The sequence below is a fragment of the Hippoglossus hippoglossus genome, chromosome 20 (genome assembly GCF_009819705.1).
Source record: "Hippoglossus hippoglossus isolate fHipHip1 chromosome 20, fHipHip1.pri, whole genome shotgun sequence".
NCBI lineage: Eukaryota > Metazoa > Chordata > Actinopteri > Pleuronectiformes > Pleuronectidae > Hippoglossus > Hippoglossus hippoglossus.
In genome coordinates, this window is record NC_047170.1 from 16,477,561 (window position 1) to 16,501,236 (window position 23,676).

Here is a 23,676-nt window from a genome sequence, read left to right on the forward strand (position 1 = left end):
TTTTAAAGGCTTCTTTCTTGTCCGATGTCCCATCCCTTCAACAAGTTTTCTGGAAATCCTTTTAGTGGCACTTGTGTAGTCTTGTTAACAAACAAACAAACAAACAAACAAACAAACAAACAAACAAACAAGGACAAAGCAGGGCTAACAATACTGTAATAAGTTATTTCAGCCTCAACTGATAAAAGGATCCAATGTCAGTTATTGGGGAATAATGTAAAAAGAGAAACTTTAGAAAGTCATCAGGTAAATAACAATATTTTTCTCAACGGGGAACATTCAAGTCTCCAGATAATTTCAGAGTGTAATAGCAGAAGGAGCAAAGATGGATCCACAATGACAGGTACGAACATCCTGGATCAACAATATCTTTATTTTCTTAATTAACCTTAACGTCTGGTTTCACCATCAGTATTCATGTGACTGATTGGTTCAGATGTAATTACCGAATGTGTCCAGCCAGAGTTTATATTTCACACAGCTGAGGGACAGTCTTTGTCTCAATTAGCTTTTCGTTTTATCTCTTCTCCCTGTCTCTACACCTCACACCTCAATGGCGCTGACAAGGATGTTTGTGCCCGCTGTTCACCGCGGCGCTATCAGTTCCATCCTTAGCATGTCTTTGAAGATTAGTCACCGAACCACAAAGAAGCTTTAGAATTGTTGCGGGTTCTTTGAAGTTTGTGGAGCTTTTTTTTTTTTTTTTACCTTGTCAATGCATTAGACAAAGTTTCTGCAGCTACCTTTGAACATTTAGCCAGGCAATGGGAGGAGGGAGCATGTCACAGGCATAAACACAACATGATGGAGATTGGTATCATCAAAGTCCATCTGAGGGCTGTTTCAAACTGATGTACATATCCTACAGGTCCCTTCACACACACCTGTCAACGCTGTTTGCACTGATCGGCATCTCTTTCTTCGAGAATGATAACGACGATGATGCTTTTCTTTTTTTATATTTAGTCACATTTACATATTAGTCTTTTTCTTGCCGTGCACACAGCTGTACACAAGAAGGAGAAGAAAGGAGAAACCTCAAAAGTCAAAGAACCATTTCTACTGACGAGGTCTGGAAGTAAACGTCTGCACATTACCTGAAATCAACTCTGTAGAACAGTAGCATACAAGCTAACACAGCAAGCAACTAGCTGAGGCAGTTATTGATGACGGAGCATGATGAAAACCAAATCACATCACATCGTTAGCTAAGCCTCGATCGAGATGGATTTACCTGGAGTCCGGTGATAAACTTGCGAGTGGACAAATCCAGATATAGATAGCTATAGTTGTCTCTGGTTGTTGGTGTGTGACATATGCTGTAAAACAACTTGTAATCTTCCAGCTCGGTCAACCAGAGTTACATTGTGCAGTTCCAGCCGGACACGGAGCACCGGGGCCTTGACAGACAGGTCCTTCTCCCTATTTTAAGTTTGTGAACCATCAAAATGATTTTAAGGCATAAAAACGACCTAGTGTTGCTTTATGTTTGACCTTTTCGACCAATAAGTGGTTGGAGATGTGCGAAGTGATTGAAATTCCAGTTGTTCTGACATGTTTATTCCCGTCACGTGGGCGGCGATGAATGACTAGAATAAACATCTCATCCATTTTGCACTTGGCAGGCGAAACGATTATGAATAAAAATGAAACTGACATTGGAAACAGCGAAGCAGGAAATCCTGGCCATTGAAGCCTGATGGCCGCAAACAGCTGAGCAATGGCCAAAATTTTCTTGGCCGGCTCCTGCGTGTGTGTGTAGGCTGAGTTTCCCTGGCTGCTTACCTCAATATGAAATCAATGCATTTCCGCTGATTGTGTTGCCCGCAGTGTGAACGTATGGTGTCAGGTGGCGGCGCCGCGCAGCAGACGGAGAGCAGGACTTTGCCTCTGTGTGCTTCCAAGTCACAGCGTCCTGCTGCACCACCTGCAGAGACGTGTGTACACAAACCCGAAGAGGCTGACGGACAAGTGTGTTACCATAAAACAGATTCAGTGCCAGACGCTGCTACAGGCAAAGGCAACTGCTGCTGGACGAGGCCTCTGCTGACACGCAGGTCATTTCAAGGCTACAGATGGCCAACCAGCCCCTCTGTGCCGAGCCAGACGTCTCTCCTCCAACCTCCCGAAACTGAAACTCACGAGCAGCATTCGTATGCACATCCCACAACAAGAGCAGAGTGCATAAAATTGGAGAAAACAGCTTATTTTGATGACATTGTACAGATAATACTCTTAATTTTCTGCATAGTAATTCCATAAACGAAAACCTGTGAATTTTAAGGTCGTTTATATTCCACTGAGCTGTTGCCAAGCCTTTGAAGCCAAAAAAATTGCCTGTCATCCTTTTACAATGCAGGCTATTGAGCACGGTGTGGCTCACAGCGGCACCCATAAATAAGAAATATCCCTCTGCAAACTATTAATTGCGCGGGGCTGAGAACAAGATTAAATGAAATGTCCACTCCTCTGACTAAACACTCTGCTGTTTGGCTACGTGCTCGTTTTAGATACTGAAGCTCAGGCTGCAGTTTGTGTTTCCATTACAGTCATCCACCTTTTTCAAAGTGCACATTAATGATTCTAATAAAGAGTTGGGGCTTTGTTTTACTTCTCCTGCAGAGTAAATGTTAACCAATGCTAATTTGCCCCCATTAAAATTTTGTCCCAGCTGCAGCTCACTAATGATGACACATCCAGATTTAATAGGGAGAGCAGAACGGTCAACGGCCAAATTCATTAGACCCACCATATCTCAGCATACCTTTACAATTCCTTAGCATGTATAAACATGTTGGTTTCAGTTACGACATTTCATCTCCTTTTGACCTAGTTTCTCTTTATGGATTTTGGGAGATTTTGTGATAAACATACAGAAAGTCACCACCTAACTCTGCCAGCTTCTCTCTATGGAATTTTATAGCATCTTCCACATCATTGTCTCCGGCAAAAACATTATTTATAAACGCATTGTATGTTACCTGCAGGGCACTAAACAGAAAACAGAGAAAGTTAGCGACAAGCTGGACAATATTGTGGAGCATTTAGCCACTAACAGAGACTTTAAAGAGATTCATATCAGACTTTACAAAGATGGCTGACATGTATGAAGTTCCCAAAAACTGAAGCCAAATCATCTGGATCGCCCCCTAGTGGCTGGCTGCAGTATAGGTCGTAAACCCTGTTTCCTCCATGTATAGCAGGTGGAACATGGACCAAACTAAAAGGTCAAAATACAGTGTTCTTTCTCCTCCAAATATGTATTCTGTCAGTTAAGGTAGTTGTTTATGTTATTTGATGTTTTAAAAATGGGATCAAACCTCATGATTGACAGGTAAGACTGACTCTTTGGTGGGATCTCCAAACTCCGCAAGGTGGATCTGTATCAAGAGTATTTCAACTTTAACTGAAGCTAAACAGCTGCATCTAAAATCTGTGCATTATAAATAGTGGGGTGATGAACATAATGTCCAATATCTTCATTTCAGTTTGAAACTAAATGTTAAATTAAATCCAATCAGCATAAAAGTTTAACTAGTGAGTTAATTTATCATTGAAATGTGCAGTGATGAAAAGTTTAATGTTTATTTACAGTTTATTCCAAGGAGAGTGTCGTTAAATACACTTTTTCTTTTACATTTTGTGAGCCTTCATTTACTCTTCGTTCCGTCTCAGGGAAAATCGTTTGCTTCTAAAACATCTGCTTAGCACATAAAACATGATGCATCACTATAGTAACGAAGCAGCCCAGTGCCACTTGACCTTGAGTGAATTTCTACTGCTGCTCTGCTGCTTGTACAGAAGCCAAGGATTTCATCGTGTTTCCACCTCTGCCTTTTGTCGATTTTATCCTAAAAGGAGATTTGCCTGATGTGCTCATAAACACCCTGATTGCATTTGGTAATTCAGAAACAGATGCAATTTGTCTGCCACCACGTTTGGAGAGGACGGGAACGTCTCTCAGCGCCGTGGAGAGAAAGCTTTTAAACGTCCTGCGGAGCCGTGATCCGCGGTGGAGAGGAAGCTTTTCAAAACAATCGTGCAGAGTGGGTTTTACATCATAAAACACCCCGGTGCTATCCTTAGCAAAAAAATCAAATTGGATTAAGAGCAGACAGAGATTGATCCATTCTGCACTCGACAGCTCGCTGTGTTTGACCAGATTAGTTTCAACTCTGTGCCGCTGCATTCTACCCTAGAAAGAAATGTAATCTTGTCATTACAGTCCAAGTGTTCCCCTGTCCATCAAAAATACCCCCCCTCCCGGACAATAACAAATTCTACTTGTATATCATTGCATGTCGGATATTCTCCCACCGACTGCACATTACCAGTTTCCTCACTGCAGGTGAATGAGGGCCAATAGAGAAATGGCTTCATTTGCATTTTTAGCTAATTGCTTCAGGCTTTTAAATAGTCAATAAATTTTCTGAGGACAGAGTTGGGCAGGAATAAAATGGTTGGAGCTGCAAAGCAAAGAGCCACTATTTGTAGTGAAATGAGGTTTTCTGCAGGTAAGAGGAAACGGTCCTGCAGAGAGAGGCCGGAGTCAGGGAAGATGTATGAGGTACACAGGGTATAGACTTTGTCCCAGGAGCGTAAACGTGGTAACCACCCAAGTAGAAAAGCATTCTCTACGATAAAAAATACACAGAGGTTTAGGGAGTATGTGTTTTTGAATGTAGCTGCTGAAGGAATAAAGTATCACGAGTTGTGTAGGTGAAGACAGATTAAGGAGACCTGCAGTTCTCTTTCAATCAATGCAACCACTCCATTGGCACAGATTTATTTGACGTTCCTCCAGTGACCTCCTCTCGAAATTGAGTTTCTGAGAATATCCCAGAGTTCCTTGAGGCTTTTCTAACATGGGGAAAAGGCAATAAATTAAGCTTGGAATTAAGCTTTGGAAGTCTTGTGAATATGATGACTTCAAACCCGAACATTTCAGCTATGCAAATATTAAAATATACAAAAATATCATAGGTTACAAGAGTAAAATGCCATTAATTTTGTTTGTAAGGGTTTGTATTTTTCCTTTGGTATATAAGTGATGCAAACTACTAAATGTGCATGACTGCAGGGCCCCACTAACATGCTTCACTGGTATTGAGTGGGCTGCTGCATCACAAACCTGTTCTACCTAAACTGAACTCTAGGTGTGTTTTCAACAGAAGCTGTGTCAAACTGCACAAAGTAGCTTGAGCAAAATTGTATTTTTTAATAAAACGTCTTGTGCATATTCTTGCAGATCTTATATCAGATCACCATGAGTCATAACCGGGAGGATCAGAGTGTGTTCACCATGGACCTGTGGGAGTAGCGCAAACATCTGAGAACAATTACCAAAATGGCAGGTCAATAAATACCAGGCAGACACAATTGCCCACCTCTGAAACACTTCCTGTGAGGTATGAAGACAGGCAGAGGACGAAACAAGACCACGTCACACACTTCACATCACAGACCCGTCACACTAGCGATGTAACTCTAGATAAATAACTGAGTCATGCTGCAAACACACATTTTGATGGATCCGATTCAATTAATCTTCCTGCGAACGTTAGAGTTGAGAGCAATTACCTCGACATTTTTCAATGCAAATATTGTTCAGTGGAAATAATTCCTTTTAATAAGCCACTGAAATTACTTTATGCTTGTAGCCTTGGCTGAAAATGTGTAGAAAATGAGACTTCGTTTTTCAAGAGGACAGTATAAGTGGTCTGTGCACATCTTTACCTTATTATATGTCAGTCTGCTGTTGATATTCAATTAAATCCATCCAACAGTTTAATTTGTAAAGCAGATACATTTCTTTGTGTCGGCGGTTTGTCCCGGTGGGGCAGAAGAGCTTCCGTCTCTGGTCATGCACAAATTCACGGCTGGGTGCTCCACAGTAATTCTCTGCAGCCAACAATGCAAATAGAAACATTGATTTACCAACAGAGGGGAATTTTTTTGTGTGTGTGTGCGTGTCCTCAGTTGTTGCCGTCACTTTCACAGGCAGAGAGACACATCTTCAGACACGATATAAATGGAGGGAATCCACGAAGCAATTATTCCACCTCTGCAGTACATGGCAGCAACACCGGGGGAAAAGGTGTATCGGGCTACCTCTCTCTGTTCTGTCTGAGTGAGCAGCACCTCCAGCCTTTCCTCAGCCCGTCAAGCTGCCTTGGCAACAATCAGAGCCGAGTGGCTGAGGCATGGCGGAGAGAAATGTACAGTGGTGGGAAATTACGAAAGGAATCAATTCAATGAGTTCCCTCCCTTCGCGAGAGATGTCTATAAATCAGGCAGATGGCCAGAGCCAAACAACAACCTTTTAAGAGGCTGTCTACAAAAGGGACAATGCTTTACAGAGCGAGGGGAGAACTCGGTAATATCCACAGTGAACCTCCTCCTTTTCTCACTTTGCCACACTCCCAACACAGCAGCACTGATAACAACATGACCTTGGTGCTTTTTCTGCTGAACTCATCCACATTTCTTTAATATTGTTTGAGGTCGGAATGCTTTTCTCGTGCCGCATTAAAAGGAAAGACATGCCAGGATTTCATGTAATGGAAAGTGTTTCATTTAAAAAAAAGGAGACACCCACCTTTACTGAAAAAATGTGACACTTCTTCTGACACGACCACACTGGCATGAAAGTGAAAATGAAGACTTCTACTGTTCTTCTGCTCTTCACTCACATAAAAAAAAAACCTGACAGAGTAATGTAGACGTTGTGATCGTTCTGAACACCAGGTCGTGATTATTTTCCTCTAAAAGCAGTTTGCGCACTGCATCTCTGGGATGAAGCACTTTCTCTCTGCTTTAGATAACAAATGTCAAGTCCCCCCAACAATTATTTAGCAAATTGCCCCACTGGCTCCTATCACTTGCAGCGTTGTTCGCCCATGTTTCTCCTCACGACGCTATCACCTCATGGGATGTGAAGCTTAATGGAGGTTGTAAATAAACTAAAAGGCAAGGTCAGCAGGAATGCCACTGATGGAATAAATTAGTGCCCTGCTCTAAAGAAAATAACCCTGAAGACAACATGAAATATATCAGTAAAGAGCGGTAAAAGGCCCCGTGGCCGTTACCCGTTCCCGATTTATCTGACACGAGAGGTAATCTAACACTTCTCCGCTGATTTGTCATGTTCCCGGTGACCTGTCCGTGCACATCGATATAGGGGGGGTGTCAGATTGTGGGTTTAAACCACCATTAGGTGGTAATTGTGGAGCTCATTTCAGTTAGAACGTGTGTGTGTGTGTGTGTGTGTGTGTGTGTGTGTGTGTGTGTGTGTGTGTGTGTGTGTGTGTGCCTGTGCCACATTAATTTTCACTGTCTGGTGCTCATAAATGTCAAGGTCACTCGAGAGATGGCGATCAGCAGGTTATTCCCACACACCCACACCCACATGCAGCAAAAACACATGCTGATGCACTGTGCACTGTAAACAAAGGGCCCATAGGAGTCCTGAATCACCAGCACCTCTAGTGGGTGTTGAATAATAACGGCAAAGTGAATAGCATCAGACTTCAGGTGATGTAATGCTGAAAACAGATGCTGTCGAGTGGAATAATACGTGTTTATCCATGAGTGAGCAGCCGAGTGTCTCTCATGATCCCAGTCTCAGGTACAATGGTCGCCTGACAGGGAAGCTCTGCCCCGTAAATCAAACGTCTGCTGTCGAATTTCTGGATGAGTGGTCAGTGTCCTCCTTCATCTCCTGTAGATACAGAACAAGTGACTTCACGACGAGGAAATGTAGCCGTCGCTCGGTTTGTGAATTACACCTCCTCGCTGTATTTTAGACGTAATCTCACACCGTGCTTTAATTAGCCGAACAAGCCCGTTATCGTAAACCACTCCACAGTAAAACTGCGTCATGTAATTATGACGAGACCGAGGCCACACGGCATCACCTGCCTCTTCGCAATGAGAAATGAAGTTGTATGAGCGAGAAAAAAATAAGACTTCCAGTGAGAAAATGTGTGTGTGCATGTGTGTGTATGTGCACTAGTCCAACAACATCTGTGTTACCTTGGTTACTAATCCTATTTACTGAGGATTGGATCCATTATTCAGGTTCTTCGTCTCAAAGCAGTTGTTATCACCGTGTGTCAGGGACAGAGACTCAGAGGAAGCAAATATTGAATATTCAGTGTTTCCTTCACAATGTATCAGAGTATTTAATTCAGTAAGAATAATCCATTTAGGAGTCCAAACGCTAATGAAAACTTTCTGCAGGTATGAAAAATGAAATCATGCGCTTTCATTAACAAGAAAATCAATGGGAAAAGCAATGAGAAATGTGTGGTATCAATCCATCCATTTACTTTGAGAGAACTGTAATTACATATGGAATTTGAGTTGTTTAACAGTGCATCCTTTCCTTGGGTAGATTCATTCCCTGAGTGCAGCCAATCAGCTGTCAAAAAAACTAACGCACAAGTTACCTAGAAATAATAGCACAGATTCCCCATGAAAATCTCAAACTCTCTAATATGCACTGACAGAACAAGGAGCCTGAATAAAACTGTCAGTAATTACCTGCACATGCTGCGGCACACAAAGCAGCAGGGATGCAACAATATGGGCCTTGAGGTGGCGAAGCTTTCACTGAATTTGGTTTTTGACAAAGCAGAGAAAACTGTTCACATATTGTTGCTCCTTCTAATTCCCCCACGCACGTATTCAGTGGGAGCATTTCAATCATGTAGTCATGTGAAAATACTGAGATAAAGCAACATTTATTGTAATCTTGTGTTCAAAGAAATTGAAGAAGGTATTAAATATGTATGATAATCAAGTTTAATGAACCAATGAAAACATTGATATGAAATGATATTTTATCAATTTAAGAGTAATGACTGAATTCATTTTAATCATCAAAATGCCCTTTTGAAATGTGTCGGTGACAATTTATTTTAATATCACATTTTTACCAACTGTGACCATTTGTCTTTATCAACTGAAAGCAGGCTAACTAGCTTCTAGCTGCTATAAACCACAACGAGAGGCTCTCACAGCCCCTGAAATCACAACGCTGCTGCAGTAACTCTGAATTTAACAGGAAACCCAAGTTGGTAGCATATGAAACCCTGGTAATGAAGTACGGGTAGTTGTCTTTGCACTGTAATTACATAAAGCAACAGGTTAGGTTACAAAATTACTTTGGCATTATTGCCACTCGAGCTCACACGAGCTACTGAGCTAAAAGTCTTACAGGAGCAATTGTTACTTCCTGTACACACTAGTTAATTGACTAGCTAACGAGCTAACTAGCTCAGTTAAAGAGCATGTGTTAGGTGGCAGATAAATGGTTGATTCAAAGTTATTTTGGCAGACTTGTGATTTTAAATATGTTCATCAGAGACACACAACACATCTGAAAAGCTAATGCTGCGTTCCAGACAACTCGGAAGTCGGATATTACGACTTGAAATTTGGTGGTTGGTGAGCCTGCTAGGAGGCTAGGAGCATGATTTATCATAAGACAGTGATAAAATACCATTTCATGTTATTTCATGATCTTATAAACTGATTTTATTAACACTTTTGAGGTTCTGCAGTGTTTTCTTCAGGAGCAGCTTTACCTGGAGTTGGCCTGTCCATAACCTCTAAAGCCCTCTCCTCCCCTCCCCCCCATGTGTGTGTCCCAGGAGGGCAACTGGAGGAGAATGACTGGTAAAACCCAGACGAGCAACGTGACCAACAAGAATGACCCGCGCTCCCTCAACTCCAGAGTCTTTATTGGCAACCTCAACACAGCCATTGTCAAGAAGACCGACATAGAGGTCATCTTCGCCAAGTACGGCAAGATAGTGGGTTGTTCCGTACACAAGGGTTACGCCTTTGTGCAGTACGTGAATGAGAGGAACGCTCGGCAAGCTGTGGCGGGAGAAAATACCCGTGTCATCGCTGGGCAGCCTCTTGGTGAGTCTCATCTTTTTCTTGTGTTTTTGTGGAAAAAGTCATGTGTTGTTTCTCAATGCAAATGCCATAAGGAACTCATAAAGCGCTAGATACTGTATATTGCACTTCACAAAAACGTCCCCTTGAAATGCAGACCGTTTCATTAAAGCCTGCTGTTTGCTAGAGGACTGGATTGTCTCTCCTGGGAACTCAGAAAGGCCTTGGGCATCTCTCAGACTTTTAGTTTTTGAACATCCCTTGGCTCCTAAATGCTGAAGTGTCTGTGTTTGTTGTCGTGCTGTTTTGGGGGGGGGGGGGGGATCCCAGTTGAATCCGTTAACTGATCCACCGCTGAATGTAAGCACAGTTTGATGTCACCACTTACCAGGCAGCAACTTGCAGAAAGTATGTCAAAGTCCTTGTGACACATTACTCAGAGCACAGCAGAATATGTCAGGTTGCACTGGTTGCAGCTACCAATTACTCGGCAAGCATTGATTCTAGTTGTGTGCGTGCACTTTGTAATAGGTTGTTTTTGTGGATGTTGACTGTGAAACGTCTTTTAGCCTATACGCCTGTTTGTTGTGCTCATGGCCGGGAGGCAAGATATTTGCGAGGATGAAAGATGTGATTCGTAAGGTGCCTTTCTAGACAATTTGAGGAAATTTTGAAAATCAGTTTTTTTCCCTTGAAGCAAACAAAGCCATCTTTTCAATTTTGAATGAATGAGCTCTGTCTGTGAAGGCCAATGTCCTGGCCCTGATGTTGTTAAAACATCTTTCTTAATCACAGGGTTGCATTTCAGAGAATGCTCCTGTACTGCTTATTTTCAAATGATCATGACTTAGTGTAAAGACCACAAATATCACAGTGTCAGGACGATGGAGACGTTTAAATATGATTATGAGACGATCACAGAGGGCAGTGTTTGATGGAAGTGCAGTGAGAAACTGGAATGGATTCATTATGTAAATTAAAAGTGTGTGCAGAGTTTATATTTGGATACGGCAAGTTCTGCAGAGCTGGGATTAATGAGCGGCAATAATAGCTCCCTCCCTATGCAAACATACAGAGACCGTGCTTAACGGGCCTATAGGTGGGAAGTGAACTACAATCTCTGTGGTGTTTCATCCAGAGAACATATGTGAGCATAGATGCAGCATATTGATTTTCGAATAAAAGGTGATAGCTTTTCCCTTAGAGGCTCAATTAAAGCTGCCTCTATGTACAAAAGGAGATTTCTTTCTGCCCACATACATGTGCTCTTCGTGTTGGCATGGTTCTTAAGCAATATATCCACTAGAGGGCAGTGCAGAGCAATCTCGCACAGTCCTCTACTTTGCCTCCGACTCAGATTTGATTATTGTCCAATCTCCTCTCAGTTGTATCCGTATTGGTCAGTTTTCAGAGGATGTCAAAATGACCGCAGAGTATGGCCAGAAGGCTCCGTCCTTTCCAGTGTATGTATTTTACATTGAGCGTAAGAGGAGCCTGAAGGTAACATATGCAGTTTGGATTATTGTGTGAATGTGGAATTATTTACAGGGTTGATATTTGGCATCGAGGCTCTGACCTCATCACTCTCCACAAGGATAAATCAAGCTCAGCAGAGCAGAACATGGGCCGTGATAATAACTCGACCCAGAGGGAACATAATCAGAGCGCAGAGGTGGACACTGGAGGGACGTTGCAGCAGACAGTAAGATGTTTGGTGTTTCAACCAGGGAACATGGGGAAGTCAATTATTATTGGCCTGTATTTAATTTTGGCAGCTAAGCTTTGACCTCGTCACTCCCCACAAGGATACACCAAGTTTTCCCTGCAGGAATTGGAAACAACATCAGTTTCCTGTCGATGGGAACTCAGAGGTGGACTCTGCAGGAGGTCAAGTGTTTCAATCAGGGAACGTGGGCCAAACTCTGCACCATGGAATTTATTATGTAAATGTAGAATATTTACAGAGCTGATATTTGGCATCCAGGCTCTGACCTCTGGACTATCCACATGGATAAATCAACTCAGCACAGGAGGGATCGTAGTGATATAATAACATGGAACATAAACTCCACGTGGAGCATAAACTGTAGGTGGACACTGGGGTGAATGAAGAAATTAGTTTAGTGTTTCATGCCAGAACATCAGCCAGGGAGTGAAGTGTGCAAATATCACTGGGTGACGTTACACAGTTAAAGCAGACGAGTGAATAATAGGGAGTTTGGCCTGTGACTTTAATTCATAGCTCCGACAGCATCGCACATTGGGGAGTGATCTCCGATATACAGCAGGTCGCCACTGCAAAATAATTACCGCCAACGTTATGTCATGAATCAAAACAACACAAACGCTGCAGAGGGCTTTCAATTTTAAACAACAGGTACAGGGAAGCAAGAGAAAACACACTCCCAGTCTGTTGTTAGCATAGATAGTGTGCTTAAGCTTGTAGTACTATCTTTGCTTGTTTACTATGTTATTTGATAGTCTATATAGTCTATAAATAAAATCTTTGAATATGTTTTCACCCTTACATGATTCAATCGACAGTAATCGACTCATTTGCCTGCTTTGGACTTAAAGCTGCAGCTTGTCTCTGAAGAATCAAGTGATACTTCTCCTCTCATCAGGTTCTAGATAATTTGGTGCAGGTGTCCGACTCTACAGAAGCAAAACACCAGCAGACTTGAATATTCCCAGCGTCATGTTTCACTGTCAGTTTAATACACTGCGGTCTCCTTCTCTCTCCTGTTCGCCTCCTTCCATGCACCCTTCTGTTACTGCCATAAATCTCAAACACTGCTCCTGCACTGCAGAGACTGCTCCTCGTTCTCTGAGACCTCCACAACACACAACCTTCTTTTGATTTTACATTTGCAAATTTTTGAGTTTTGCATTCTTTGTTTAACAAATATCAAGCGAATTGTGTTTCACTGATGAAGCAGCTCTTCTATCTCTCAGGGACCCGAGCTCCATTGTTGATCTTCTGAAGGTGTGGTTGTTTTTGTTCTGCCTGATCGTGCTTTGGATGCAACTGATCCAGTTTCCGCAAAGCGTTTTAGAGTTCCATGCTCTGCCCCCGTAGGAACCTTAAGTCTAGTCATGATTTGATGCTGAGAAAGCTCCTCTGTGCTTAGAATAACAATTTGACTTCTGTCACTTTCACTTAGTTCTGATGCCATTTTTCCTACCATCACAATGCTACTTAGTAAGCAATGATGTTCTGGAAACATGTTTCCTGCAGATCGTTGCTTACTAAGCAGCAGCTTAGCCACAGCTTTATTTATAATAGATGAACGCTGGCTGCAAGTTTAGTTGCATAAACAAGACTCTGATGAGTGGATCAAATCCACCTTCGTGTCATGTTGTGAAAACATGAAGCAGTGGAAGGAAAACATCAAGGAAATCTGATTGTCTTCCTCGAATTTGATAAGTGAAATAATGCAGAATCTTAAAGGAGACAGATCATGTTCAGATTGAGGTTCATATTTAATTTGTGACATTACTGTAAAAGGTTTACATGCTCACTTTCCTCATATTGTCCATTGCTGCAGCTCCTCTTTTCAGCCTCTGTCTGAAACACTTGGTTTTAGCTCCTGTCTCTTTAAGACCCCCTCCTCCACAGCCCAGTCTGCTCTGATTGGCCAGCTAGTCCTAGATTGGTCAACCACTTCCAGCGCCAGGTAATGTCGGCCTCGGCTCTGGCGTTGTTAGGGGGCGTGTCAGACTAGCCGCCAATATATGTGATATCACGAAACACTGAAGGTGTTTCAGGGGCCAATCCTTATTTTACCATTTCTTCATAAAAAGAAGAAAAGGTATTGATTGTTTCTGCCTGATTAATGGTGGCTAATGGCTTTCTGTGCTTCAGGGATTTCATTAGTTTGATATTTGGCATTATGGATGTGATAATCAGCGAATCTGCAGAAAAACTTCATCACTTATTAACAGTCACAACCTGGTCCATCATCAGTCAGAGCTGAAATTACCACTGAGCACTCTGTCATATCCACAATAAGAGACTTAGTGATTTATCTGTTACTTCTCCCCAAATTGTTTGACTCTCTTCACATGTGGGAGCTGGATTTTGGCAGAGAAAGCAGATATAATTGAAAGTATTTTCATTACTCCCCGTGCTCATTTCAATACATCTTTAATTGACAATTATGGACACCCTCAAACTCATTCTCAGAAGCTGATGCTTTTTATATTAACACGGCAAAGAAATGAATCAGCCTCATAATGATTTGCAGTTGAGGAATGACCTCCGCGAGGATCTGTGTTTCTGTTTCCAAAACGTTTCATTAAAGTGCTATTACCTGCAGGCTGATTGCACCTGCATTTAATTTCCACATCACATCTGTAAGCTAGTATTGCTGTGGTGCTGCAGGGATTGCATTCATATATGTTCCAACAATCAATGCGTCCCGTTTACTGAGATCATCCTCTGCCCACACAAAGAGAAGCACAACATGTCGAGGAGGCCGAGGTTTGCTTTACTGCTGGCAGTGGTCACTGGGAAAGAGGTCAGTGGAATAATCACATCACTCAGCAACTGCACAGATCCAATTCAGCAGCTCAGACGCACTGGTGATGACTAATCTGTGCACTCAATGACACGCAAGGGTCGGAGGTCATAGCCTGCCGCCACCACAGAAGATGAGACTGTGTGTGGGTGTGTGTGGGTGTGTGTGTGTGTGTGTGTGTGTGTGTGTGTGTGTGTGTGTGTGTGTGTGTGTGTATGAAACACGGCTGATGAACGAGTGCAAAAATTCTATAATAACAGAGCTGGCAGCACCTTCCTCCCCTCGCCGCTCGGAGAAAAATGGACGCTTCATTACCCATTAAACATGAATAGGAGTTCAGGAGAACACATTCAAGATTGTAGACATTTTTTAAACACCTCACATGAGCACGGATGTTTAATATTAAGTCTTGTGTAGTACACATGATGAATCTTTCCTCGGTTCTCTCTGGATCTCTATGGTGCTAAAAAGTATCATCCAAGGCTGGGTCCCAATCATGGACTGTAAATAAAGATGGGTGCAGCAATTTTGCACTTTTTTACGTTATTTGCAGTTTTAAGGCTCGTTTATTCTGCCTTTATAGACGAAAAGAGATGCGTCCAATTAAAACAATGTAATCGTCATCAGTGACTTTCCTCCATGTGTCCTTCACATTGGCATCATTGTTAGGCACAACATCCATTAGAGGGCAGCACTGAGTCGAGAATTTCTGACAACAACAAACATATCGACAATCACAAGTCTTATTTATTTGTCAATTGTGACATTTCACCCTGTATTACTAGGATCAAACTAATTACAATGCAACTACCTAAAATGACAAAGAGGTTTAACTTTTTGTTTGTTCCCTTAGAAGAGGCAGGGTTTGTGACCTAGGGGGCGATCTAAGTGTTTCAGCATCATTTTTAGGGAGCTGTCATCTTTATATACAGTATATCTATGGTCCCCATCAACATAGCTCAACTGTATGAATAGTGCACTTATTGTACATACTTTGCTTAAAATAAACATGCATTGCTTTTTGTAATTACGACACAAAATCAGTCTCCTAAAACTTTTAATATTGCCACAATCACAATAACATTGCGAATGTCGGAGCCGTCTGAAGTCAGCTGCACTGGAGCGGAATAATTCTTGTTAAGTTCCTAAAATGTCTGCGTCTCACATGTGTTGCTGTCTCTTCCCTTCCCTCTGGCTAAAAGCGTACTGGGGGGAATTCCTCATGACACAGTGACACGATGATTGCTGGCATCCATGAACCTCAAATGCATCCAAGCGGTTTCCTTCCTCGCCCGCTGAGATCTATCTGCTGCATCTCTGTGGCCCCCTCTCTTCTGCGGGCTGCCATGGAGACAAAGAGTGACAGATTCTTTTTGCCCTGAGCTGTCCCAGCGTGCCCCGGGCCTCCGGTTCACGTTAGTGCTGAGTCTCCAAATCTGTGCGGTGCAGTGGCTGTATATAACACTGATGTTTTTTAAGTTTTCAGAGTTTTTAAAAGGAAGAGTTATGATTTTATAAGACTCCGTTCACATCTCTGCACCAGATACTTTGCAGTGCACATCACTCGTGCCCTTTGTGCGATGAGATTAGAAACCATCATCTCTTATTTTTCCCATCTACAGTATAAAAGGAGCTTGTTTCTATATCCTGATGTGTCACTGTGTGCTTGTGTGTGTCTGCCCGGAGGCAGCAGATGCGTGTGATTGGCAGGTGGTGATTGAAGCCCTGATGGAAAAGGACAATGAAAGCATCCAGTATTTTTCTATGAGAGGCCGTGTATGAAGATAGAAGGTTCCGTGCTACCTGGGAGCGGCGAGGGGAGAACGAGGACGGCACAGGGAGGTTAATAGCAGAGAGAGGAAAATAACAACATCTCTGGAGAGTCAGCCTCGAAGCAACAACACCTGATAATCCTCCTTCTGTTGACTCCCGCTTTGAGAAACATGACCCTCCCTGAAGAGATCTGCATTCCCATCCACCTGGAAGTTTCACGGTGAAGGTCCAACACATTACAATATTAATGACCACACTGAAGGATAATGTGTGATGGATCACCAATCACATCGCCTCCAAATGGCATTGGCAAGAGTTAGGCACATAAATAATAAAGTGATTTAGATGCAAAATCCATCCTAAGCGGATTACAAAGGCAGTGGCACTGCAATCAATCGTCATTTTGGGCCAACATGATGCATAGCAAGCAGCACAGGACAGAGAAGCTGGAGTGTACCGGGAAGAGGGAGAAGACTGGGCAGGGACAGGTGGAGAGAGAGAGAGTGCAGGGATTACAGTGTATTGTGTTGCTCTAGATGCACCTGCTGGATAAATATAGGCTGTATTCCTTGATGCATTTGATGTAAAATGGTCTGTATTCATACAGAGCTTTTCTAGTCCTGATGACCACTCAAAGCTTTACACTACAGTTTGCTATTCACCCATTCACACACATTCATCCAGTGCCTCTATGGGCAGCACTTTTCCTATGAGGGGCCATTCATTTTGTTGGACCCACATTGAACATTTGTTTTACTGCACTTTGGATGCCATTGGACAATATTTCGTGTCAGTCTCCAATAATTAATATCCCTCCATCCATCTATCTGCTGTTGGGATTCGGTGGCATCAGACTATTCAGGGTTTTCCTGTCATCTCCCTCCATATCAACGCTTCCTAGTCCCTCCCCAAGTGTTCCCAGACCAGATGGGTATTACAGTCCCTCCAGACAGTTCTGGGACTCCTCTCACTTGGGCTTGCCTGGAAATCCTTCAATGGAAGCCACCCAGAAGGCCTCCTAATAAAATCCACCAGCAGTGGATCCCCTCCGAGCTCCCTCCAGATGTCCGAACCCCTCACCCTCTTTCTCTGAGCTCAGCCACCCTGTAGGCAAACCTTCAGATAAACCAGAACATCTATGTTTCGACCTTCCCCCATTGTTCAAGGGCTTTTGAAAGAATGAAAGTGGCTGAAATGAGAATCAAAAAGGTATTCCTCTAGACTCGCCATTTTGCACCATCGACCTAAATATGGTGAACTGAGTGTAAGAGATGTTCAAAAGCAACCTGGTAAAAGAAAGAATATGTCATCACCATATAGAGATGAGCTTATCAAATAAAATGCAACAAGTCAGTTGCCGCAGCCCCATCAGAGAGCACAGGTAACTCCTTCAATACACTGACTATCACAGGCTTAACATTGCAAATGAAAACCCGAGGGGGGGATTCTTTTTTTTCCCTTTCATGTCAATCCGAACCAAATCCTCCTGCATCTTCTCCACCTGGGCTGCTACGATTCTCTCTACCGCTCGCCATTAGTATTCACAGGCTCGCTCTCACTTTGAAGTTTGCATAGATAATTCCAACAATGTCTACAATAACTGCACAGCTCAGTAACGAGAGAGGGAGAGAGAGAGGGAGAGAGAGAGAGAGAGAGAGAGAGAGAGAGAGAGAGAGAGAGCGAGAGAGAGAGCCAGGTTCAGAGGCACGAGCCGTCATGAGTGAGAGGCCTTATGGGTATTGCAGCTAGATGGGGCCGACCCCCCCCCCCTCATACCCTGGCTTGAACCTTGCCAAAGACAACCCCATAAGGCCCCCCTCGGTCTTTCATGTCCCTGTGTTCGGAGAGCGTATTCAGCGCGTCCCGGGCATGTGGATTTATGTGGGCTTTCTGTGCAGACAGGAAACCTTAAAATATTTAGATTTGAGCTTCATTCAGAAAAGGATTTTAAAAACGAGCCGAGCCACCTCACGCCAATTGTAATTCATACACTGTATAATCTTGTTTTGTTACCTCTTTTGTGTCTTAGTCTCTTTCTTCCCTCCCGTGTCTCTTCCTCGTCCTCGTGGGTGATTAAAATGCATCCTGGTTGTCCGTCTCCTCCCTCATTAGTCACACTCTGAGAGACTGGGCCGGACGCTGAATGCACAGTTGGCCCGACCCGGCGCTCGACAACAGCCTCCACAACACGGTGTGCAGAGCAGCACGCAGGCCCTCGGTCACACAATAACAACAAAGATGTGGCCAAGCCAAGGATTTATCTGAGCTGTAATGTATTCAGGATATAAGAACATGTTTCTTTTGTTGAAACAACACTGAAGAAATTTTAAGATTGTCATTGTGCACTTAATAGGCTTTAATAAAGCCACCGGGACACCAGGAACAGTGCTAGGATCTCTCCCCGTCTGTCCCCTCCTCTATCTCCCTCTCGCTTTCATACATACTGACAAATGCTTTAGCGGGGCATGAGCCACAGTGTGGACAAAGTGAGATGGATTACTGTGTGGATTTTGGCAGAGGAACCTGCAGCTAATTCTCTGATTAGAAACCTGGGTTCAGAAGGCAGAGAATCAGAGTCAGAGCTCAGCGCTCCGGAAAGCTCTGTGTGTGTGTGTGTGTGTGTGTGTGTGTGTGTGTGTGTGTGTGTGTGTGTGTGAGTGTGTGTGTGTGTGTGTGGGTGTGTGGGTGGGTGCATATGTTCATATGTCAAAGTCAGACGCTGTATGTGTTGTATAGTTATGGTTCTATATAGTATACTGCAGGTAAAAATTATTAGCTTGTCGAGAGAAAAACAAAAGAGGCGCTTTCCATATTCAAAGTTTAATTTTCCACAGAGCGACAGGCCGGTAAATAAAATACATAATATATTCTGTGGTAAAATATCACACTCATGCATGATTCAGGGCATCGTGCTCGCTGTATATGACAGGTTGTATTTTTGATCCTCGTGCAACAGCCAATGTGTCAAAGTGCCCTTCAGCAAAATGAAGAAAGCTGCTTCCTCAGCAACAAGCAACACGCCCCCCAAAATGAAAACTCCAATATCCGCTTCATAATGACCAGATATTCCCTTTTCCACAAATGTAAACACATTATTGAGACTTTTTTATTGCTTCCAACTTGATGATTTAACCATAGACTGTTTATGAAGATGGACGCAGCTTCTCCACATCCTCCTGTTGTGCAAAAGCGAAGCCATAATTTTCAAGGTTCGAATGCTGCCATCTAGTGGCAAACACTTCCTTTGGAGCCAGTGTCTGCACAGTGGCGATCAGGGGGAGGAGCAGTGGTATCGAGTTCCCACCCATACACATCCTCGACCAATCCCGAGCCAGTCACAGCTGTCAATCTTGACGTTTCACTGCTTTTTAAATAGCATCAAATAACTAAGTTAAAACAAGAACATTTGAACTGTCCCATCTGTTAACATGAAGGAGGCAGGGTTTATGACCTGTACTGCAGTCAGCCACCAGGGGTCGATTGAGACGCTTTGGCTTCACTTTGCATACAGTTATGTTTCCAATTACTTTCTAGTTTCAAGTTTCTCTGTATTTCAAAACTTTTTTTACAATAAATATTATAGTATAGTTGGAAAATTCTTCAGTGTTATTAATACAAATGTTTTCTCTATAATACTTCACTTCGATCATGTGTGTGTATCATCATCAACACCATGAGGAAACAACAATTTTAATTTGATTTGTTTATTTCAATTAAAATAATTTGGCTTTTAAAGTTCCTCCACAGTGCATCTCTCAGTTTAGATTTAACAACAAACTAAATGTTGCCGAATGTCCCACACGTGAAAGTCTAATTAGAAACACAACCAAAGTGTCTTTGACGAAAACAAGACGGTTTGTGTTTCTGAAAGCATAGCTGCAGTGTTTCATCACACGATATGGACAAACAGTCCCTTTCTGAAGAAGAACATTATCACAACCTCCGCCACTGCTGACATGTTTGTTGTCGTCAGAAAACTCTGTGCTGCCCCCTAGTGGGTGATGTATCGATATGATCAGAAAAAAAGCAACAGGTGAGACTAAGGACATTTTAAGATAAGATAAGTGATTCCAAAAGTGTTCTCCATCTCAGCTAATGACAGGTATAGAAGTAAAGCATTTATGTTGACATGAGTCAGTTCTTGAATCCATCTTCACATCTTCCAACCGACCACCCCCCCTTCCCTCAGTCCAAAGCTACATTTATTTGAGGCTCCCTGAAGCGTCCCTCCTTTTCTATTGGACCACAGCAGCCAGAGAATAAACGGATGGAGCCCAGCCTGAGACGGGCAGTGGGGACAGTGAGGAAACAGGATTAGCTGGAAGCCTAACAAGCATCCTGGCCACGATGCGTTCATTAACATTACATCCAACCGCAGGGACGGAGAGACGCGGGCGGTGAGGGGAAGTGGCTTCGGACCAGCGAAGGAGAACAGATCATTTCTCTCTGTGCATAATCACAGACACATGTTTACGAGTCCAGGTTCATCATTAGCGCGTGCTGGTGCGAAGGTCTGCTCCTCACATTCAGCCCCTCCGGAGAATGTCCAGGAGATTATCTGGAGTGAAAACAGCGATAATGATTTGTTCTTGGAGGCCCCCCCCCCGTCTCATCTCGGGGCCCCTGACACCTGCCTGCTTTGCCTACTCTGCTGGAACGCTCCTGCCTATATGTGTCTCAGTGATGTGTATGAAGTGTCATGAGCTGTTTGTGTAGGATTAGTCTTCTTACAGATGCTCCACATGTGCATGCTGGGAGATAATACTCCAACATGACAACTGTGTGTTTGTGGCAGGTGCACATGACGAGAGGCCACTGCAGTGTGACCTTTTAACACCGAGCATCATCTCAAACACAGACCTCCACGACAGACTCCACACTCACACCCCTGGAAAGGAAAATCTGCCCTTTAATACTCCACAATAATTGATCCAGTCAGTCATGTCTGCCTCTTAATTCATGTTATAATTGTCGATGTGCACCTCGGGCGGAGCGACAACGGGAGAAATCCAGGCGATAAAAGGGGACGTATTGTGTGAGTAATGGCTCGTGACTCACGATTACACATGCGGTGATAATTACTGCGACCCCGGAGGGTTCCTGCAGACCCGTGCTCACAGGGCTCTGCAGCGTAACCCCCTCTGACTCCCCCCTGCTTAGTGCGCAGATTAAAAATCACTGTGGCAGACTCGCTGGGGAGTTCGCCCCCTGAATGGAGATGGACAGTATAAACAAGATAACGTTAAAAAACAGCCCCTAGCCTCGCCTGCAGCCATGTCTTGCTCTCTCATGTGTTCGCTCTTCCTCTCACATTTCCGTATTTGACTTTGCATTTGCTCTCCCTCCGTCTCCTCACGCCAGTTTGCCTCCTCATTCCCTCGTCGTCTTGCTCACGAGGCCTCCTCGCCAATTACGCTGCAGAGCTGTGGGCCTGTGAATCATCGCATCAAGTTGTCAGTGTTGGAAACGTGGACGACGGTTGCCCAGCCTCGGGGCCCACTGTCCGGTAAAGGTCGCGCCGAGCATGATGGCGGTTAACTACCTCAAGTTTATTGCAGTCAACACTCTGCATTATAGGAGTAACCTCTCTGACACCATCCAGACGCAGTTTACAGCGAGGCCATAACCACCTCAAGGTACTCGTGGCGCTGTTCAGGGCAGCGGCGCATGACAGAACTGGCCACTTGGCCTTCTTAGACCTCAAACCTGAGCTATTTTGGGGAGAGGGGAAGCAGCTGGAGGGATTATTCTGCAGCCGAGGTGGCAAAGCGTCTGGTGCATTAGTCTCATACTTTTACAGCCTTTTTTTTTTGTTCAATCTCACTTATCTCAAAGCTTTAAAAGTCTTTTCTCAAACTCAGCTTCTTCTCCTTTATCTGTTTCTCCTCCTTTGTGACGGCTATAGATTTAATTAAGGGAATCATAAAGTGATAATGACCTCTACCTGAACAGACCTCTTCATAAAAAATACAAAAAGTGTCCTGGATATTTTGCATATTCAGGGTAGATTGGGGTGAGACGCTGAACTGCCTGCTCGCTCGGTGAAACTCACTTTGGATAAGAATTCGTCTTTTTAGAGCCAAAGCGATAAAAAGGCGGCACGCTGCACTGAGCGGACAGGAGGGCCGAGCGGCGACTGCAGCTGTTGAGGGAGAGGAATCGTAACGCACAGCTGTCTGCTCTGTGCCTCGCAGGAACAAAAAGAGACAAACATTAGCTTTATACACGCAGGCAGAGGTTTGTCTTCAACAGACAGCAGGTGGTGGGAAGTGCGTTCCTGACCTTGACAACTCCTCGTGGCTCGTTCACACTTTCTTATTGGCCTGTAGCCTCGGTGCTGCAGGATGAAGATGTAAACTATAGCTGCAGAGGTTTCTTTATATGAAAACAGGAACAGTTGGCAAGTCCTGCCAGAAGATTTAGCACAACACACACACACACGCACACACACACACAGGATGACAAGAATTTAAATTAAAGACATAATTGATGGATGAATTATGGAAGCACATTTCTGCCATTGAAAAAAAAGATGCAGTGAAAATAATGAGATTCTAACTTGTTATACTGGGAAGATTCTAACTTGTTGTACTGGAAGATTCTAACTCGTTATACTGGGAAGAGTCTTGTTATATGGAAAGATTCTAACTCTTTATATAGAAGATTCTAACTCGTTATACTGGGAAGATTCTAACTTGTTATATGGGAAGATTCTAACTCGTTAAACTGGGAAGATTCTGACTCATTATTCTGAGATACTACGTCACAACAGGATTCTGACCACTACCTGGTTCTGAGCTGTTTAGTTTCCCGGCTGCAGAACGTGACCATACCCTGGTGCCTTTGTATCTGTTGAGTTCTGTGACTGGAGTTGTTAAGTGTGTCAGTTTCCTCCGCAGCCTACCTGTGTGACAGAATTATTAATGAGCTGTGTCTGTATTTATGCAGCTCATCTAACAGGCCGAGATGGGCCTCCTTCATTACCCCGAGCCGCCAGGAGCCGTCCTGTCGAATGAAATGTGAGCCGCAGCCCGAGACGAGCACTTGTTATAACAAAAGGGGGGGGGGATTCATGGAGCGTTGATTCGGTTTGGAGATGATGGGTCTGGAGACGCTTGTCGGCCTCGTCTCCTCGTGTGTGAGTGAGGTTCACAGAATCATGTGTCTCTGAATCATAGAGGCAGCTCCTCACACCGTGGTCACTGAGCACCACACTGTGGCCCGCAGCAGTCATTACCTCCGTGGATCCTCACTGCATTAAGAGCCAATCATGTCACATGTATTTATGCACACTCCAACACCGTGAAGGCTCTCAGCTTTTCTTCATAAAGAACCATTTCACTGAGTGATTCGTTTCTTACTTTCTTCCTGTCGGCTGCTCGGAGGAACAGGGCGACGCTGCACTGTCTTAATAGGCTCATGTGTCACTATCTGAGAGCTGTGGAGGAGTCCTGGTGTAAGAGCTATTGGACTTGAC

The 23,676-nt window shown here is 43.6% G+C and overlaps 1 protein-coding gene across 6 annotated transcripts in view; it reads left to right on the forward strand.

Annotated features, from left to right (window-relative positions):
• Positions 1-23,676, forward strand: part of LOC117753830 (RNA-binding Raly-like protein) — a 78,597-nt gene that overhangs the window by 24,693 nt on the left and 30,228 nt on the right. For all 6 annotated transcript variants that reach the window (XM_034572257.1, XM_034572256.1, XM_034572253.1 and 3 more), the window contains exon 2: positions 9,657-9,930. In XM_034572257.1, coding sequence (XP_034428148.1) covers positions 9,675-9,930 — 256 coding nt within the window. In that variant the 5' untranslated portion in view covers positions 9,657-9,674. The remainder of the gene's footprint in view (positions 1-9,656; positions 9,931-23,676) is intronic.